General features: G+C 36.2%; 1 protein-coding gene and 1 pseudogene across 1 annotated transcript; one reads left to right on the forward strand and one right to left on the reverse strand.

The window, feature by feature from the left end:
* Window positions 1-65: 65 nt before the first annotated feature.
* On the reverse strand, window positions 66-1,695 carry LOC125863757 (gibberellin 20 oxidase 1-like; annotated as a pseudogene).
* A 7,475-nt stretch (window positions 1,696-9,170) lies between these two features.
* On the forward strand, window positions 9,171-10,407 carry LOC125863758 (uncharacterized). Its single transcript, XM_049543769.1, has 3 exons — window positions 9,171-9,209; window positions 9,835-9,948; window positions 10,171-10,407. The coding sequence occupies exons 1-3, from the start codon at window positions 9,171-9,173 to the stop codon at window positions 10,405-10,407; spliced, it is 390 nt and encodes a 129-aa protein (XP_049399726.1).
* Window positions 10,408-16,189: the final 5,782 nt, after the last annotated feature.

Below are 16,189 nucleotides of genomic sequence, written 5' to 3' on the forward strand. Positions count from 1 at the left end.
CAAAGATTCAACATATATACAAAAGATTCCAAGGCCTTCAATCTTGAACTTTATATGTATAGCTCTTAAGCTTCTACATTATTGTCTTGAATCCACATCGAGAAAGCTTGAAGAGTGTTCATATCAGCTCTGTGATACTTTTGAGTAAACTCAAAGAGACCAGGCCAAGTGAAGTCTGGGTATAGTCGAGGGTTTTTGTAGTCCACCAATTCAGTTAGTGGACTTACTACCTTATTTTTGTCTGGAGAAAGAAAGAAAGCAAGTGATTTTCTAGGAGTCTTGTTGTTAATCACTGCTTTATGCAAGCAACTTTTGTATCCACCATTCGATAGGGCCTGCAAAAGGACAAACACCAAATATATTATATTCAAGTTGTTAGTCTAAGAATTCATGATGTATATCATTGCACGTCATGTGGAAAGATCTTATAATGTTTTTCAACAAAAAAATGTATTATTTGCTTAATTGATTTTGTTTATATTATTTGTATGTAATACATAATACATTAGCTTATTATATAGTACTAGTTTGTAAATTTGCTTACCAGAAATGTGTCGCCTATGTTAACCACAAAAACATTAAAATTTGGATAGATGAACTACCATTTGTTGTCCACAAAAACTTGAAGTTCGCTAACATAATCATGATAAAGAACGGTTAATGATGTTGGATCATAGTGAGGCCATGTTCCTAAGGTGAGCTCTGGTTTTTGGCACGGGGGATAATATTTGAGTCTCATTATGGATTCATTATCGTCAAAAAATTCTTTAAAGTTGCTCTTCTGTACACCTAGGCTCATCCCTAAAAGTTCCATGATCCTAAGAGAAAGTGTGCTCATGAAATTGCAATAATCTTGATAATAATTCTTGTGTAATTAAAGGGGAAAAAGGTTAATTCATTTTAAATAATCAAAAAATAGAAAAATAGATACTCCTTTGTTTCAGTTTTTTGTCTGATTTTGATTTGACATAAAGTTTAAGAAATTAAAGAAACTTTTGAATTCAGTAGTTTTAGACAAAAAATATATATAAAATGTACAAGAATATCATTTAATTTAGTGGTCTAAAACATGTCATGCCAAAAAAGAAAAAAAAAACATTTTTTGAAAAATTCCAAAATGAAAAGTACGACAAAAAATTGAAAAAAATGAGAACTAAGATAGTTAATTGTCCTTAACTGAGATATTTAAAGCATTAACCCAATGTACTTTGGAAACACTCCTCAACTATGTGAGATGAGCCTTCTTTAGCAGAGTCTCTTTCCAAGGAAGCTTCGAAGAAAACCTTCTAGTAAAGTTGCTGGCATAACCACAATGTTCACCAATTTTCCTTTGAACTTTTTGCTTTTCACAGAGAGGAATGCCAAAGAACATGTCCATATACTGATGGGCATTAGAGATGTGATTAGCATCAACTTCATGCTTCACTACAAGAAAGAACCATGAATCCTACACGCTTCACCAACAAGCCTAGATGCTTATTGGGCGGCGATAGAGTCGCCAGAAGCGAAAACCCTTAAGTCAATAAGGGGAACATGAAGTTCTTATGCTACAACACAAGGTTTTTTGTAATCCCACCATATATATTCTGTGGGAATGTTTGACTCATTTTTCATATGGGATGCATAAAAAATCAATGGTTTTTCCTCATCAAGCATAGGTGATTTTTCATTTATGATTATACTATCAGTGGTCATTGTAAGCAATGGTTTGGTTTTTTCTTTCTTGTGCCATATGTCAAAATGGGGAAAAAGAAGTAGAAGTAGTTCATTGCGAGGAGCCAACATGAAGGATTATATAGGGCTTAAGGATGCTTAAAATTTGGATAGAAGTATGTTGTTTGAATCAGATTTTTAAAAAGGAAATACTTTGAAAGATAAGTTTGACCATAGATTTTGAAAAAATTTCTTTAAAAAGTTCTCAAATATCAAAAACGGGTATGAATAGTTGGCTCAGAAGGGTTTAATAGTGCTTAATTTTGTTTCCAGAGAGTTTTCCATATTTTGAATCAAATTTTATAAAAGAAAATAAATTTAAATTTATATTTGACCATAGATTTCAAATCAGAGTCTGATTATTATTTTTTTTTAAAAAAACTTTGAATTGTCAAAAATGGATCCAAACAGTTTGTCAAGAATGGCTTAATAATGCTTAAAAGTGGGGTATAATTTTGTTATAGAATGTACATAGACATATCTACACATAATATAGCATAATCATAGGTAGATATATTTAAAGAATTTTTCCGATTGATTTTCCTTAGATATATTTCCTTATATAGCTACAAATAAATTTTATTCTTAAAATAATACTACAGTAAAACTCACTAAATTAATATAGGTGAGACTAAAAAATATTATTAATTTGTAGATGTATTATTTAATAGATAAATTAATACTTACTAATTTAAAGAGTTTTGATATTCAAGAAAAGTTAATTTTTATTACATCAAAATTATTGTATCCTAATAATTTATTTATTATATTTATTGAATTTACATAAAAATAATAATTTATGATACATAAATTGCAACACCTTGCTATTCGAAGGAACTAGAAAGAACTAGAATTTGAAAGAAACCATTTTTGGAAATAATCAAATTTGGAAAGTTTGACAAGTTGAGCTAAGTAAGAGTTTTGGATCAACTTCAAACGACCATTACTACAAACACAAGATGAGTTAAGTGGGGTACAAGATACCGTAGGAAATATATGTGAATTATCTTTACAACGCCTTCGAGTTGCTCATTTTCGAGTCTGTATTAGGGAGATATGCCCATTGGAAATCGGGTTGTCTAGATAAGGAAAGTCAAAACCGGATTTTATAAGAGTACTATGGTCTTTTCACTACCCAATTAATTAAATTTATTTTTGGTAATTAAGTTGGGGTCTAAACTGAATCGGTTCAATTTACGCTCTATAAAATTAAGTTAGGGTTTTGAAAGAAGAGAAAAGAAGAGGAGAAGAAGCACAGATTCATCTCGTTCTTGAAGTTAAGCTTGTGGATTTCAAGTGTTGATCCCTAGGAGGTATGTGAGATCACATAGAGTTGGGTTCGTTCACCCATGCGCCAATCATGATTTGATTCTGTGAAATTTTGTTCTTGAAAGCATAGATATTGAGATCTTGATGGATTTTGTTGATGTTTCTATTGAGTTCTTGATGCTTGATGCTGTTGAGATGTTCTTGAGTTAAATTAATGAAATTTGATGTTGTTTTGAGTGAATTCTCGTATACCTAGGTTGTGTATTCGAATTCTAAGCGTTTGGGGAAGAAAATAATTGAATATAGAGGGTTTAGAGTTGAAAAACGAGCAAACAAATTTGTCAAGAACATGGGGAAGGGGGCTGGGGAGCCACACCACTCAGAGCGCCCCAAATAAATTTCTGTAGTTTGGGTTTTGAGGAGCCACACCACTTAGAGTGCCCCAACCCAGTTTCTGAAGTTTGCCCTCTGGCGCCCGGTGCCACTCAAAGCGCCAGGGTCACCAGGTCTCCTACCCTTTCCCATTTCTTTCCGTTTGAGTTCCCTTGAATCTTACCTATGTATCTTAGTTGATTCATACACTCTAAGGTACGTCTAAACATCATGATATCATCTATAACATGAGATCATGACCCATGAATCGATAAATCAAATTCAAGGTAGAGCTAAGAGTCCAGTAAAGAGAGTTCTTAGAATCTTTTCAGAGTCTATTTCAATCATTTTAAACTTGTTTTAAAAAGACTAAAGCATTGAGTTGAGAAAGAATAGAGCCGAGTTCATTTCTTTAACAACGAAGTATGGGGACTAACTAATCCCAAAGAGCAAATGTTTGCATATTTAAGATAAGAGGAAACACCGATTTCCAAACGAGTTTTCATGAGTAGTTTTGAGTTCCATCTCTTTTAAGGGATAAATTTTTTGAGTAATAACTTCAAATCACATAGAAAGAGTAATTTTTTTAAACATATGAGCTGAGTTTTTTTGGAGTAGTATTGAGCACCGTTATGGGGACGAGTCCACAATAGCTCATGTCCCCATAAACCATGTAGTTAATGTGGGTAGAAAGGGTGTAGAAAGGGTCATACTTGTTAGATGAATCCTTAATGGTTCTCAGTATAAATTAGTGGATCCACTTAGTTGAGGCATTCCATATCCTGACAACTTATAGGACAGTTCTGGCAGCGTGGGCGAGAGGTTATATCATCATATAGCTCATAGTGATGGTTGTCGATTAGAGAAACTCCCACATAATTATATTACTTTATTATATGTTTATATTGAGTTGTTACTTACAGGTTTAAATGCTTTATATAAACTGCACCTTTACTGTTGTTTAATTCTACATACATTTGAGTTGAGTATTCAAGAGTTGAGTAAAGCTGAGGTAAGTGTTCTTTCATAATTCAGTTCAAGCTTATGTCTTGTTTAGTTTTCCCCTCGCATGCTTGTACATTCAATGTACTGATCTCATTTGGCCTGCATCGCTTTAAGATTAAGATATTGGTAACGAGGATCAGCATCTACTGCCTCATCAATCTAGTTGAGCACTCAGAGTCAGTTGGTGAGCCTCCTTGCTTTCTGGAGGATCCCATTTTACATTATTTTTAGTATTTCAGTTGATAGGATGACTGGGGGTCTTGTCCCGACATCCCTCATTGTTTTAGAGTCTTCAGAGACGAATAGCTATAGTTTGTTAGTCTTTTCATTCTCAATTGTTTATGTTAAGACTTGAGTTGTCATTTAGGCCAGACGAATATTTATTTCAAGGCATTCTAAGTTATTTGCATGAGTATATTTTGAGACTGCTTATTGTGGTTTAAGTCCGCTAAGCGTTAAGCCAGACCATGGGTTCGCTTGGGGCCAACAATGGTTCTCAACTATTAGTCCCGCCCAGGGTGTAGGCTCGCGGCGTGACAAACTTGGTATTAGAGCAGAGTCTAAGAGTCCTAGGGAGTCTACGAAGCATTGTCGGTAGAATCCTAGTACAAGCGCACCACATCTATAATTAGGAGGTTGCAACATTTAGGAACTATCTCACTTCTTTCATATTCATTTCGTGCTATAAAGTTAATCTTTGTAAAGTTTCCTTCTAACTTGTGCTTGTGTGTGTCTTTCAGATCATGCCTCCACGTAGAGTTGTCTGAGGTTGTCCTGCTAGGAGGAAAGTTGAAGAGCAAGGGTGTCACAACCCAGACCGTCGTGATTGGCACCCACACTAACACTCCGGTGGAAGAACCACTACTACAACCCAAACCAAGCAACTAATCTAAAAACTAAGGCATTTAAGTATATGAAAGCAGAAATAAGCAAAAACTGAAGTTCCCATAAACTTCAACAAAAGATCTAACGACTAACAATGCGGAAGAAATAACCTAGAACCTGAAAGTCAATGTACCAAAATATCTAACAATGAACCAAGTCTAAACAAGAAGGGATACAACCCCATACAAATGAACTAACTAAAACAAATGTCTAGGTTCGAAAATGGTGGACATAGAAGAAAGAGAATTCCATGGAAGCCCGGAAGAATTGGCTCACCCTTGAATACGAAGTGACAATCACTGATCTCCTAAGTGAGGTCTGTCAGTAGCCGCTTAAATATGCTCTGTACTCAACAAAAAATAGAGCAAGTGCAGTATCAGTACATAACCATAGTGTACTGGTAGGATCACACCACTATTCCACTAAGTGCAACATAAGCTAGTCAAGAAAACATTAGAATCACATGCATACATATCAACATATACAATATTATCAACATTTACGAACAACAAGCAACTTCACATTTTATATCAAATCATTGGTCCTCTCATGGAAGCCAAACCCAAACAGTTAGCATACCGGAACGTGGTATCTGATCCCATAATTATTCCGAAACGTGGAAATCAATCCCATACTTATGCCGAAACGTGGCAACCGATCCAAGTTAGTTATGCCAGAATGTGGCAACCGATCCATTCAACACACCACAATCACAATAACAAGTATATCATCAAGATCATACATGTAAGTCATGATTTCATGGAAATCATCATTCATCTATCTCATTTACAACAAGTGTGATCAACATTGCAACATTCATACATATATAAATATCATAATGAAGCAAGAACAAACATACATCACACAATCATAGAATCACAACCATTACCTACCTCTAAACAAGCTTGAAACCCTAAGAAACTTGATCCTTCCTCTTTTCGGATTCGTTCTACTTGTTCTTCGTCTACAAACAATCATTGCAATACGGGAATCAATAACAATCACTAATTACCTGAATTACTAACAATTCCATGAACTCTAGATCAAACCCATGAATCCAATTATCCAAATTAGGATTGTTTCCACCATAGAATCTATAAAAAAAAATCATCCCCCATCAACATTCACCCATTCTATTACGTTCTATGGATCGAAAAATGGATTCGAGGAGTGAAAAGGTTACCATTAGGCTCAAGAATGGTGAAAAATGAGTTTGAGTCGCTTGGGGGGTCGTTCCTTAGCTCAAAAAGTCGAAAAGTGCATAATGAGGTCGTTTAAGAGTATATTAATGACTTTAATTTACGTCGGACCCGCCACAGTGGCCACAACCCCACCACAGCGGCCCCGCCAAAGCGGCATTCTCGAGATAAAAAGTTATTTCAGGAATCCCAAAATTCCCATTTCACAACACACCTCTAACCCACGATGCTTAGTAAATTCCCTTTATGCTAAGATGGATTTCAGAATTTCTACTCACCTGAATTCAATTCTATAAAGTCGTACGGAATCCTTAACGAGTTATCTAATTACTCATGTAATCAAAATCATAAATGATTCACCCGATTTGTTACCAGATTTCCTTACACCTCAATGACTCCGATTTCTTCCAAATCTGGACAAGGTTGGGAAAATCCAAATACTACGAAAAAGTTTTTCGGCCCAAAATTTTACCCCGTTGGCTTTTCTGTAACAACAGGAACAGGTCATTACAAAGGATCCGAAAAACTTTATTGAGTAAATGCAGAAGGTGTTTGAGGTTATGCACGTTGCCGATGCTGAGCGAGTGGAACTAGCTTCCTATCAATTGAAGAGTGTTGCTCGGACTTGGTTTGACCTGTGAAAGAAGAGTAGGGTTGAGGATGCACATGTAATATCTCGCAAATTGAAAGAACTATAAAGAGCTAGAATTAGAAAGAATGAATTTTGGAAATAATAAAAATCTAGAAAATTGGTTAAGTTAAGTTTGGATTTTGGTCAACTTCAAATGACCATAACTCATAGTTCAAGATGAGTTAGGTGTGTTTCCAGATATCATAGAAATGATCTTGGGATAATCTTTCCAACACCGCTGAGTTTGCACGGTTCGAGTTTATATGAGTGAGTTATGCTCATTGGATGTTCTGTTGTTTAAATAAGGAAATGTCCAATCTGGATTTTAGAAGGGTAGTTTGGTCTTTTCCTTACCCTTTTATTTTAATTTGTTTTTGGGAATTACTTAGGGGTCTAAACTGAACTTGGTTAGTTTACGCTTATGAGAAATTGGGTTAGGGTTTTAGAGAAGAGAAAAGAAGAGGAGAAAAGAGAAGGAGAAGCAAGGAAATCGTCAATTTCTTGAAGTTAAGATCGTGGATTTCGTTAAGGGGTGATACCTAAGAGGCATGTGAGTTTACACAACTTTGGGTTCGTTCACCCACGTGTCAAACATGTTTTATTCAGTGTAATTTTGTCCTAAAAAGATTGAGAATTTGATGTTCTTGAGTTATATTTTTGAATTGCTTTCGTTCTTAAATTTGAGATGAGATTGAGGAGTTCTTGAGTGTTTAAGATTGATTATTTGAGTTGCTTTGAGTTAGATTCTTGTGTATATGTTGTGGGTACCTGAATCTAAAGAGAATTGGAGAAAAAGAATTGAATTTAGGCGATTTGGGGTATGAAAATGAAGAAGGAACAAGTCGGCAGAATCTGGGTACCAGGTCCGCGTCGCGGACATGTTCCTCAGAATTGACAATTTGTTCTTCGCGTCGCGGAGCGATAACGGACCGTTCTGCCGCAAAAGTTAGTTTTGCAACCAAAATTGAAATACATCTCCGCGTCGCGAAGAAGCTTTCAAACAGTGAATTCTTGATATTTTCTCATGTTTAGCTATCTAAAATCATTCCCTAAACATCATCAGATCTTTCCTATCACAAAATTCAATCCTTTAATCCATAATTCAATTCAAGGAAAGTTAAGAGTCAAGTCAAGAGAAGTTAAGAGCCAAGTTAAGAGAAGTTCATAGAGTCTTCCAAAGGTCTTTTACAAATTGTTTAACTTTGTTTTAAAACTTGAGTTTTGAGTTCAATAAATAGTAAAGTTGAAGTTCATTTCTTCAAAAGTATATGGGGACTATGTATTCCCAAAGACTTTAAATTTTTTTCACGTTTAAACAAGTAAGGAAACTTTGATTTCCAAAAAACCCTTTGAGCTAGTTTTCAGTCAAAGAGTAAATGTTTTTACATTTGAGCAAGAAAGGGAACTTTGATTTGCAAAAGAGCCTTTGAGCTAGTTTTCAGAAAAGAATAAATGCTTTCACAATTAAGCAAGAAGGGAAACAGAGATTCCCAAGATAGCTTTTGAGCTAAGTTTTGAGCAATTATCTCACACCAGAGAAAGAAGTTATGTCCTTAAAACATAAAGATCTAGTATATTTTGAAAGTAGTATTGTGCACCGATATGGGGGAGAGTACAAAGAACTCCGAGCCTCCATAAACCATGTTTTTAGATGATTCCTTTACTGGTTTTTAGCATAGACTAGTGGATCCACTCAGTAGTTCAGGTTCTATACCCCTAGTAAGGTATAGGAAGGCCCTGGAAGTGTGAGGCAAAACAATGTATCATCACGACAACTCTTAAGTGATGGTTGTCGGTTAGAGAAACTCCCACAATAGTACTTTGTATTTTTATATACATCAGAAATATTTGTATTTTCATATACAAACACAGTTCATATTGTATCTTTGCATACATACAAAGTTATTATTGTATTTCTAAATACATAGAGTTGAAACCATGTTTTAAAGCTTTTCTTTATACTACATTTATATACACTGCTTTATATTAAAATTAGTTCAGTTGAGTTGAGTTGATCCAGGTAAGTTCTTCAGATCCTTTCATGCTTATATCTTGTTTTAGAATTCCCCTCTCATACTCATACATTAAATGTACTGATGTCATTTGGCCTGCCTCTTATGATGATGCAGAAACAGGTAACTAGGATTAGCATCCAGTGCATCGTTAATCCACTTGAGCACTCAGAGTCAGTTAGTGAGCCTCTTTGCCTTCTGGAGGATCCCTTTGGTTATGTTTTGTTTTATTGCTTGCTTATTTTAGTTGTTAGGATGATTGGGGGTCTTGTCCCGACATCCCTCAGAGTATCGAGGCTTTATAGATAGAGTTAGTTGATCTTAGTTCATGAGTCTTTACTTTCCTTTTTAGTTAAGTTGAGACTTGAGTTGCCACTTTGGCAGTGAATGTTATTTATTACATTCTAAGTTATTTATTGAGCAGTTCAGTGTGCTATTTTAAAAGTATTTATCTTGAGTAAAGTCTTTCGTTGAGTAAGAAAGCCTGTCCAAGGGTTCGCTTAGGGCCAACAATAATTCTAGAGTGCCAGTCCCACCCAAGGTTTAGGATCAGGGCGTGACAACACCGGTTTTGAGTTTGATTGTGGTTGAGAAAGCTTTCTTGGGGTGTTTCTTTCCCCGTGAGCTAAGAGAAGCCAATGTATGGGAAATCCTTACACTTTAGCAAGAACTTATGAGTGTTCATGAGTACAGTTTGAAGTTCACCCAACTTTCCCATTATGCTCTGAAAATGGTTGCTAATATGCAGATCAGGATGACTATGCTTGTTGCTGGGTTGTCTCGTTTGTCATGTAAGAAGGGCAAGGCAGTGATGCTTATAGGGGACACGGACATAGCGAGACTTATGGTTTATGTGCACCAGGTTGAGGAAGAGAATCTGAGGGATAGATAAGAATTTTAAAACAAGAAAACTAAGACATGGAATGAGTCCAGGCAGCAAAGAAGCAATGTGAACCGGTCTTTCTTTCAACATAAGAAAAAGGGAACTGCTCCATGATCTGCTAGTGCACCTGTACCAAAGAACAAAGGTTAGTATACTGGTCAGAATTTGTAGAATTTCAATGCTAGACCTGTTGAGTCTTAGGGTAGTGTGGCACAAGGAGGTAATTGGGCTCCTACATATGCTATGTGTTGTAGGAACCACCCAGGCGAGTGTTGTGATGGCACTACTGGTTGTTTCAAGTGTGGTCAAGATGGTAACTTCATGAAAGATAGAACCCAATCTTCTTCAGTTGCTCCACCAAACAGGGCTGCACCTAGAAGAGCTACTTCAGGGACTGGCAGAAGAGTGAACTGCCTATATGCTATCACTAGTCGTTAAGAGCAAGAGAATTCTCCAGATGTTGTCATTGGTATGATCAAAGTCTTTACTTTTAATGGTTATGCTTTGCTAGATCCAGGGGCAAATCTATCTTTTGTGACTCCATATGTTGCGATGAATTTTGATGTTGTTCATGCGAAATTCTTGAGCCCTTCAATGTTTATAGACCTGTTGGTGAGTCGATTCTAGCTGAGAGAGTCTATCATGATTATGTTATTTTCGTCAATCACAAGAGCCCCATGGGTGATTTAGTTGAGTTAAACATGGTAAATTTTGATGTTATTCTTGGTATGGGCTGGCTTCATGGCTGTTATGCCTTCATTGTTTGTAGAACTCGAGTTGTTAAGTTCCAAATTCCTAATGAGCCAGTTATAGAATGGAGTAGCAGTTCAGTAGTGCTGAAGGGTCGTTTCATTTCATACCTTAAGGCCAGAAAGTTAGTTTCCAAGGGGTTTGTCTATCACTTAGTCAGAGTTAATGATTCAAGTGTTAAGAAACCTCCTATTTAGTCAGTTCTAGTTGTGAGTGAATTTCTAGAGGTCTTTCCAGACGATCTTCCCGGAGTACCTCCTAAGAGAGAAATAGATTTAAGTATAGATCTTCTTCCCGATACTCGTCCTATATCTATTTCTCCATATAGGATGGCACCAGTAGAGTTAAAAGAGCTAAAAGAGCAGTTGAAAGATCTCCTAGAGAAGGTTTTTATTCGACCAAGTGTCTCACCTTGAGGAGCTTTGGTCTTATTTGTGAGGAATACGGATTGTTCTGTTAGATTATGTATAGTGTACCGTCAGTTGAACAAGGTTAGTATCAAGAATAAGTATCATCTTCCTAGAAGTAAATATCTCTTCGATCAACATCAGGGTGCCACTTGTTTCTCCATGATAGACCTCAGATCTGGCTACCACCAGTTAAGAGTAAGGGAATGTGATATTCCAAAGATAGCTTTCAGAACCGATTATGGTCATTATGAGTTTCTGGTTATGTCGTTCGGTTTAACCAATACACCAGCAACATTCATGGACCTTATGAATAGAGTATTCAAGCCTTATTTATATATATTTGTTATCATGTTCATTAATGACATTCTAATCTATTCAAGGAATGAGGAAGATCATGCTAGCCATCTCAGAATAGTTCTCCAAACTCTAAAGGATATAGAGTAATATACTAAGTTCTCAAAATGTGAGTTTTCGCTTGAGTCTCTAACATTCTTAGGCATCATTGTTTTAGGTGATGGAAAAAGAGTTGATACCCAGAAAATAGAGGGAGTGCAGAATTGGTGAATACCCACATCTCCAACTGATATTAGGTGATATTAGGAGTTTCTTGGGGTTGGCTGGATATTATAGAAGGGTTCGTAGAGGGGTTCTCATCTATTTCCCCCCCTTTGACCAAGTTGACTTAGAATAAAGTTAAGTTTCAATGGTCTAAAGCTTGTGATAAAAGCTTTCAGGAATTGAAAACTAGGTTGACTACTGCACCAGTATTGACCTTACTTGAGAGTACGCAAGGCTTTGATATATATTATGAGGCGTCCAGAGTTTGTTTGGGTTGTGTGTAATATAGAATGGTAAAGTTATAGCTTATGCCTCCAAAGAACTAAATGTTCACGAGAAGAATTATCCAACCCATGATCTAGAGTTGGCTGTCATATTATTTTCTCTAAAATTTGGCATCATTATCTTTATGGTGTTCATGTTGATCTGTTCACTGATCACAAAAGTCTTCAGTATTTCTTTAGTTAGAAAGAGATAAATCTCAGATAGATGAGGTTATTAAAGTTACTCAAGGATTATGACATGAGCATTCTATAACACCAATATAAGACTAATGTTGTTGTTGATGCCTTGAGCAGGTTGTCTATGTGTAGTACCGCCCATGTTGAGGAAGAAAGACGGAGTTAGCGAAAGATGTGCACCGGCTTGCTGGGTTAGGAGTTGACTAATGGATTCCACAAAAGGAGAAATGGTGGTGATGAATGGGGCTGAATCATCGTTAGTGTTTGAAGTTATAGAGAAACAACACCAACATCCTATTTTTCTTGAATTGAAGGAAATGTTCATAAGCAAAATGTGATGGCTTTTGAACAAGGGGGAGATGGGGTATTGAGGTATCAAGGTAGGTTGTGTGTACCAAGGGTTGATAAACTCCAAGAGAGGATTATGGAGGAAGCTCATATCTCCAGATATTCCAGTCATCCGACTTCCAAAAATATGTATTGTGATTTGAGAGAAGTATATTGGTGGAATAGTATGAATAAGGATATTGCTGAGTTCTTTGCTAAATACCTGAATTATCAACAAGTTAAAGTAGAGCATCAAAGGCCTAGTGGTATAACTTAGAATATAGATATTCCGTAGTGGAAGTGGGAGATAATCACTTTATTACTTGTTTGTGGCGGTCTCGTAGGCAACATGATTCCATTTGGGTGATTGTTGATCGAATGACAAAATCAACCTACTTTTTGCTAGTAAAGTCTACCCATTTAGCGGAGGATTATTCCAGGTTATATATTCAAGAGGTAGTAAGAATTCATGGAGTTCAAGTTTCCATTATTTCAGATAGAGGTGCACAATTTACTACACAATTTTGGAACTCATTCCAGAAAGGTTTGGGTTCAAAGGTGAACTTGAGTACTGCTTTTTATCCTCAGACAGATGGTCAAGCAAAGTTCACTATTCAGACCTTAGAAGATATGTTGAAGGTGTATGTGATTTATTTCAAGAGTAATTGGGATGATCACCTACCCCTCATTGAGTTTGCGTGTAACAATAGTTATCACTCTAGAATCCACATGGCTCCTTATGAAGCTCTTTATGGGAGGCGATGCAGATCTCCTATTGGACGGTTTAAGTTTGGTGAAGCTAGGTTGATAGGACCAGACTTAGTTCATCAAACTATGGAAAAGGTGAAAGTTATTCAAGAGAGGTTGAAAATAGCGCAGAGTCATCAGAAATCCTATGCTGATGTTAGGAGAAGGGAGTTAGAGTTTGAAGTAGATGATTGAGTATACTTGAAAGTTTCAACCATGAAGTGTGCTATAAGATTTGGTAAGAAGGGGAAGCTTAGCCCCCGGTATATTGGTCCGTATAGAATATCCAAAAGGATTGGTAATGTAGTTTATTAGTTGGAGCTACCACAAGAGTTAGCAACAGTCCATCTAGTATTTCATATTTCCATGTTGAAGAAGTGCATGAGAGATTCTTCACTTATCATACAAACTGAAGATATTGGTATCAAGGATAGCTTATCTATGAGGAGATTATTATCCAAATATTAGACCGCATGGTTCGGAAGTTGAGAACGAAGGAATTAGCATCAGTCAAAGTTCTTCGGAGAAATCAGTTTGTTGAGGAAGCTACTTGGGAAGCTGAGGAGGACATGAAGAAAAGATATCCACATCTCTTTGAGTCCAGATAAATTCCAGATCAAGGTACTAATTCTCTTTTAATACTCTTTTATTGATATACTGCATGTGTTAGATTTGCTTGTTGGGTGTTTGAGCTTAATGTTAGATGCTACGCCCTAAGCCTGTACGGGTAATCTCATTTGAGGATGAATGTTCCTGATGGGGACATATTTTAACACCTCGCTATTCGAAGGAACTAGAAAGAACTAGAATTTGAAAGAAACCATATTTGGAAATAGTCTAATTTGGAAAGTTTGACAAGTTGATCTAAGTATGAGTTTTGAGTCATCTTCAAACGAGCATGACTCGTAACACAGGATGAGTTATGTGGGTTACAAGATACCGTAGGAAATATCTTTGAAGTATCTTTTCATAGCCACTGAGTTTGCTCATTTTTGAGTTCATATGAGTGAGATATGCCCATTGGAAGTCAGGCTGTCTAGATAAGGAAAGTCAATCGGATTTTAGAAGGGTATTATGATCTTTTCAATACCCAATTAATTAAATTCATTTTTGGTAATTAATTTGGGGTCTAAATTGAATCATTTCAGTTTACGCTTCATAAAATTAAGTTAGGGTTTTGAGAGAGGAGAAAAGAAGAGGAGAAAAGAGGAGAAGAAGCAAGGATTCATCACGTTCTTGAAGTTAAGCTTACAGATTTAGCCAAGGGTTGATCTCTACGAGGTATGTCAGATCACATAGCATTGGGGTCATTCACCCACAGGCCAATAATTATTTGATTCTGTGAAATTTTATTCTTGAAAGTATAGAAATTGAGTTCTTGATGAATTTTGTCGAAGTTACTATAGGGTTCTTGATTGTTGATGTTGTTGAGAAGTTCTTGAGTTTAATACATAAAATTTGATATTGTTTTGAATGGATTCTCGTATACCTCTGTTGTGTATGCGAATTCTAAGCGTTTGGGGAAGAAACCAATTGAATCCAGAGGGTTTAGAGTTTAAAAATGAGAAAGAAATTTCGTAAAAAACCTAGTGAAGGGGACTGGGACATCATGCCACTCAGAGTACCCTAAATAAACTTATGTAGTTTGGGCTGTGGGGCACCGCACCACTCAGAGAGCCCCAACCTAGTTTTTGAAGTTTGCCCTCTGACGCTTGGCACCATTCAGATCGCTAGGGTCGCCAGGTCTCCTACCCTTTCCCACTTCTTTCCCTTTGAGTTCCCTTGAATCGTACATTTTTTTCCTAGTTTATTTCTACACTATAAGGTACGTATAAACATCATCATATCATCTATAACATGAGATCATGACCCTTGAATCCATAAATCAAATTTAAGGTAGAGTTAAGAGTCAAGTCAAGAGAGTTCTTAGAATCTTTTCAAAGTCTATTACATTCATTTTAAACTTTTTTTTAAATGACATAAGCATTGAGTTGAGAAAGAGTATAGCCGAGTTCATTTCTTTAAAAATGATGTATGTGGACTAAGTACTCCCAAAGAGCAAATGCTTTCACATTTAAGATGAGAGGAAACGCTGATTTCCAAACGGGTTTTCATGAGTAGTTTTTAATTCCATCTATTTTAAAGGATAAGATCTTTCAGTAATAACCTCAAATCACAGAGAAAGTGTTACGTTTATAAACATATGAGCTACGTATTTTGGGAGTATTATTGAGCATCGATATGGGGACGAGTCCATATTAACTCAACTCCCCATAAACCATGTAGCCAACGTGGGTAGAAAGGGTCAGAATTTTTAGATGATTCCTTAATGCTTTTTTGCATAGATTAGTGGATCCGCTTAGTTGAGGCGTTCTATATCCCAACAAGTTGTAGGACAGTTCTGGCAGCGTGGGTGAGACATTGTATCGTCACATAGCTCATAGTGATGGTTTTTGGTTAGAGAAAATCCCATGGAAATATGTTGCTTTATTATATTTGTATATTGACTTGTAACGTACTATTTTAAATGATTTATATTAAATCCACCTTTACTGTTGTTTAATTCTGCATTTGAGTTGAGTATTCAAGAGTTAAGTAAAGCCGAGGTAAGTGTTCTTTAAAAATTCAGTTCAAGCATATGTTGTGTTTAGTTTTCCCCTCTCATTCTTGTACATTCAATGTACTGATTCCACTTGGCCTGCATCATTTTATGATGCATATACAGGTAACCAGGATCACCATCTAGCGCCTCGTCGATCCAGTTGAGTACTCAGAGTCTGTTGGTGAGCCTACTTGCTTTTCGGAGGATCCCTTTTTGCATTGTTTTTAGTATTTCAGTTTTTAGGATGATGGGGGGTCTTGTCCCGACATTCCTCATTGCTTTAGAGGCTTCATAGATGGAAAGCTATAATTCGTTAGTCTTTCCATTCTCAATTGTTTATGTTAAAACTTTAGTTGCCATTTTGG

This window comes from Solanum stenotomum, chromosome 5 (genome assembly GCF_019186545.1).
Source record: "Solanum stenotomum isolate F172 chromosome 5, ASM1918654v1, whole genome shotgun sequence".
In the NCBI taxonomy this organism is placed as follows: domain Eukaryota; kingdom Viridiplantae; phylum Streptophyta; class Magnoliopsida; order Solanales; family Solanaceae; genus Solanum; species Solanum stenotomum.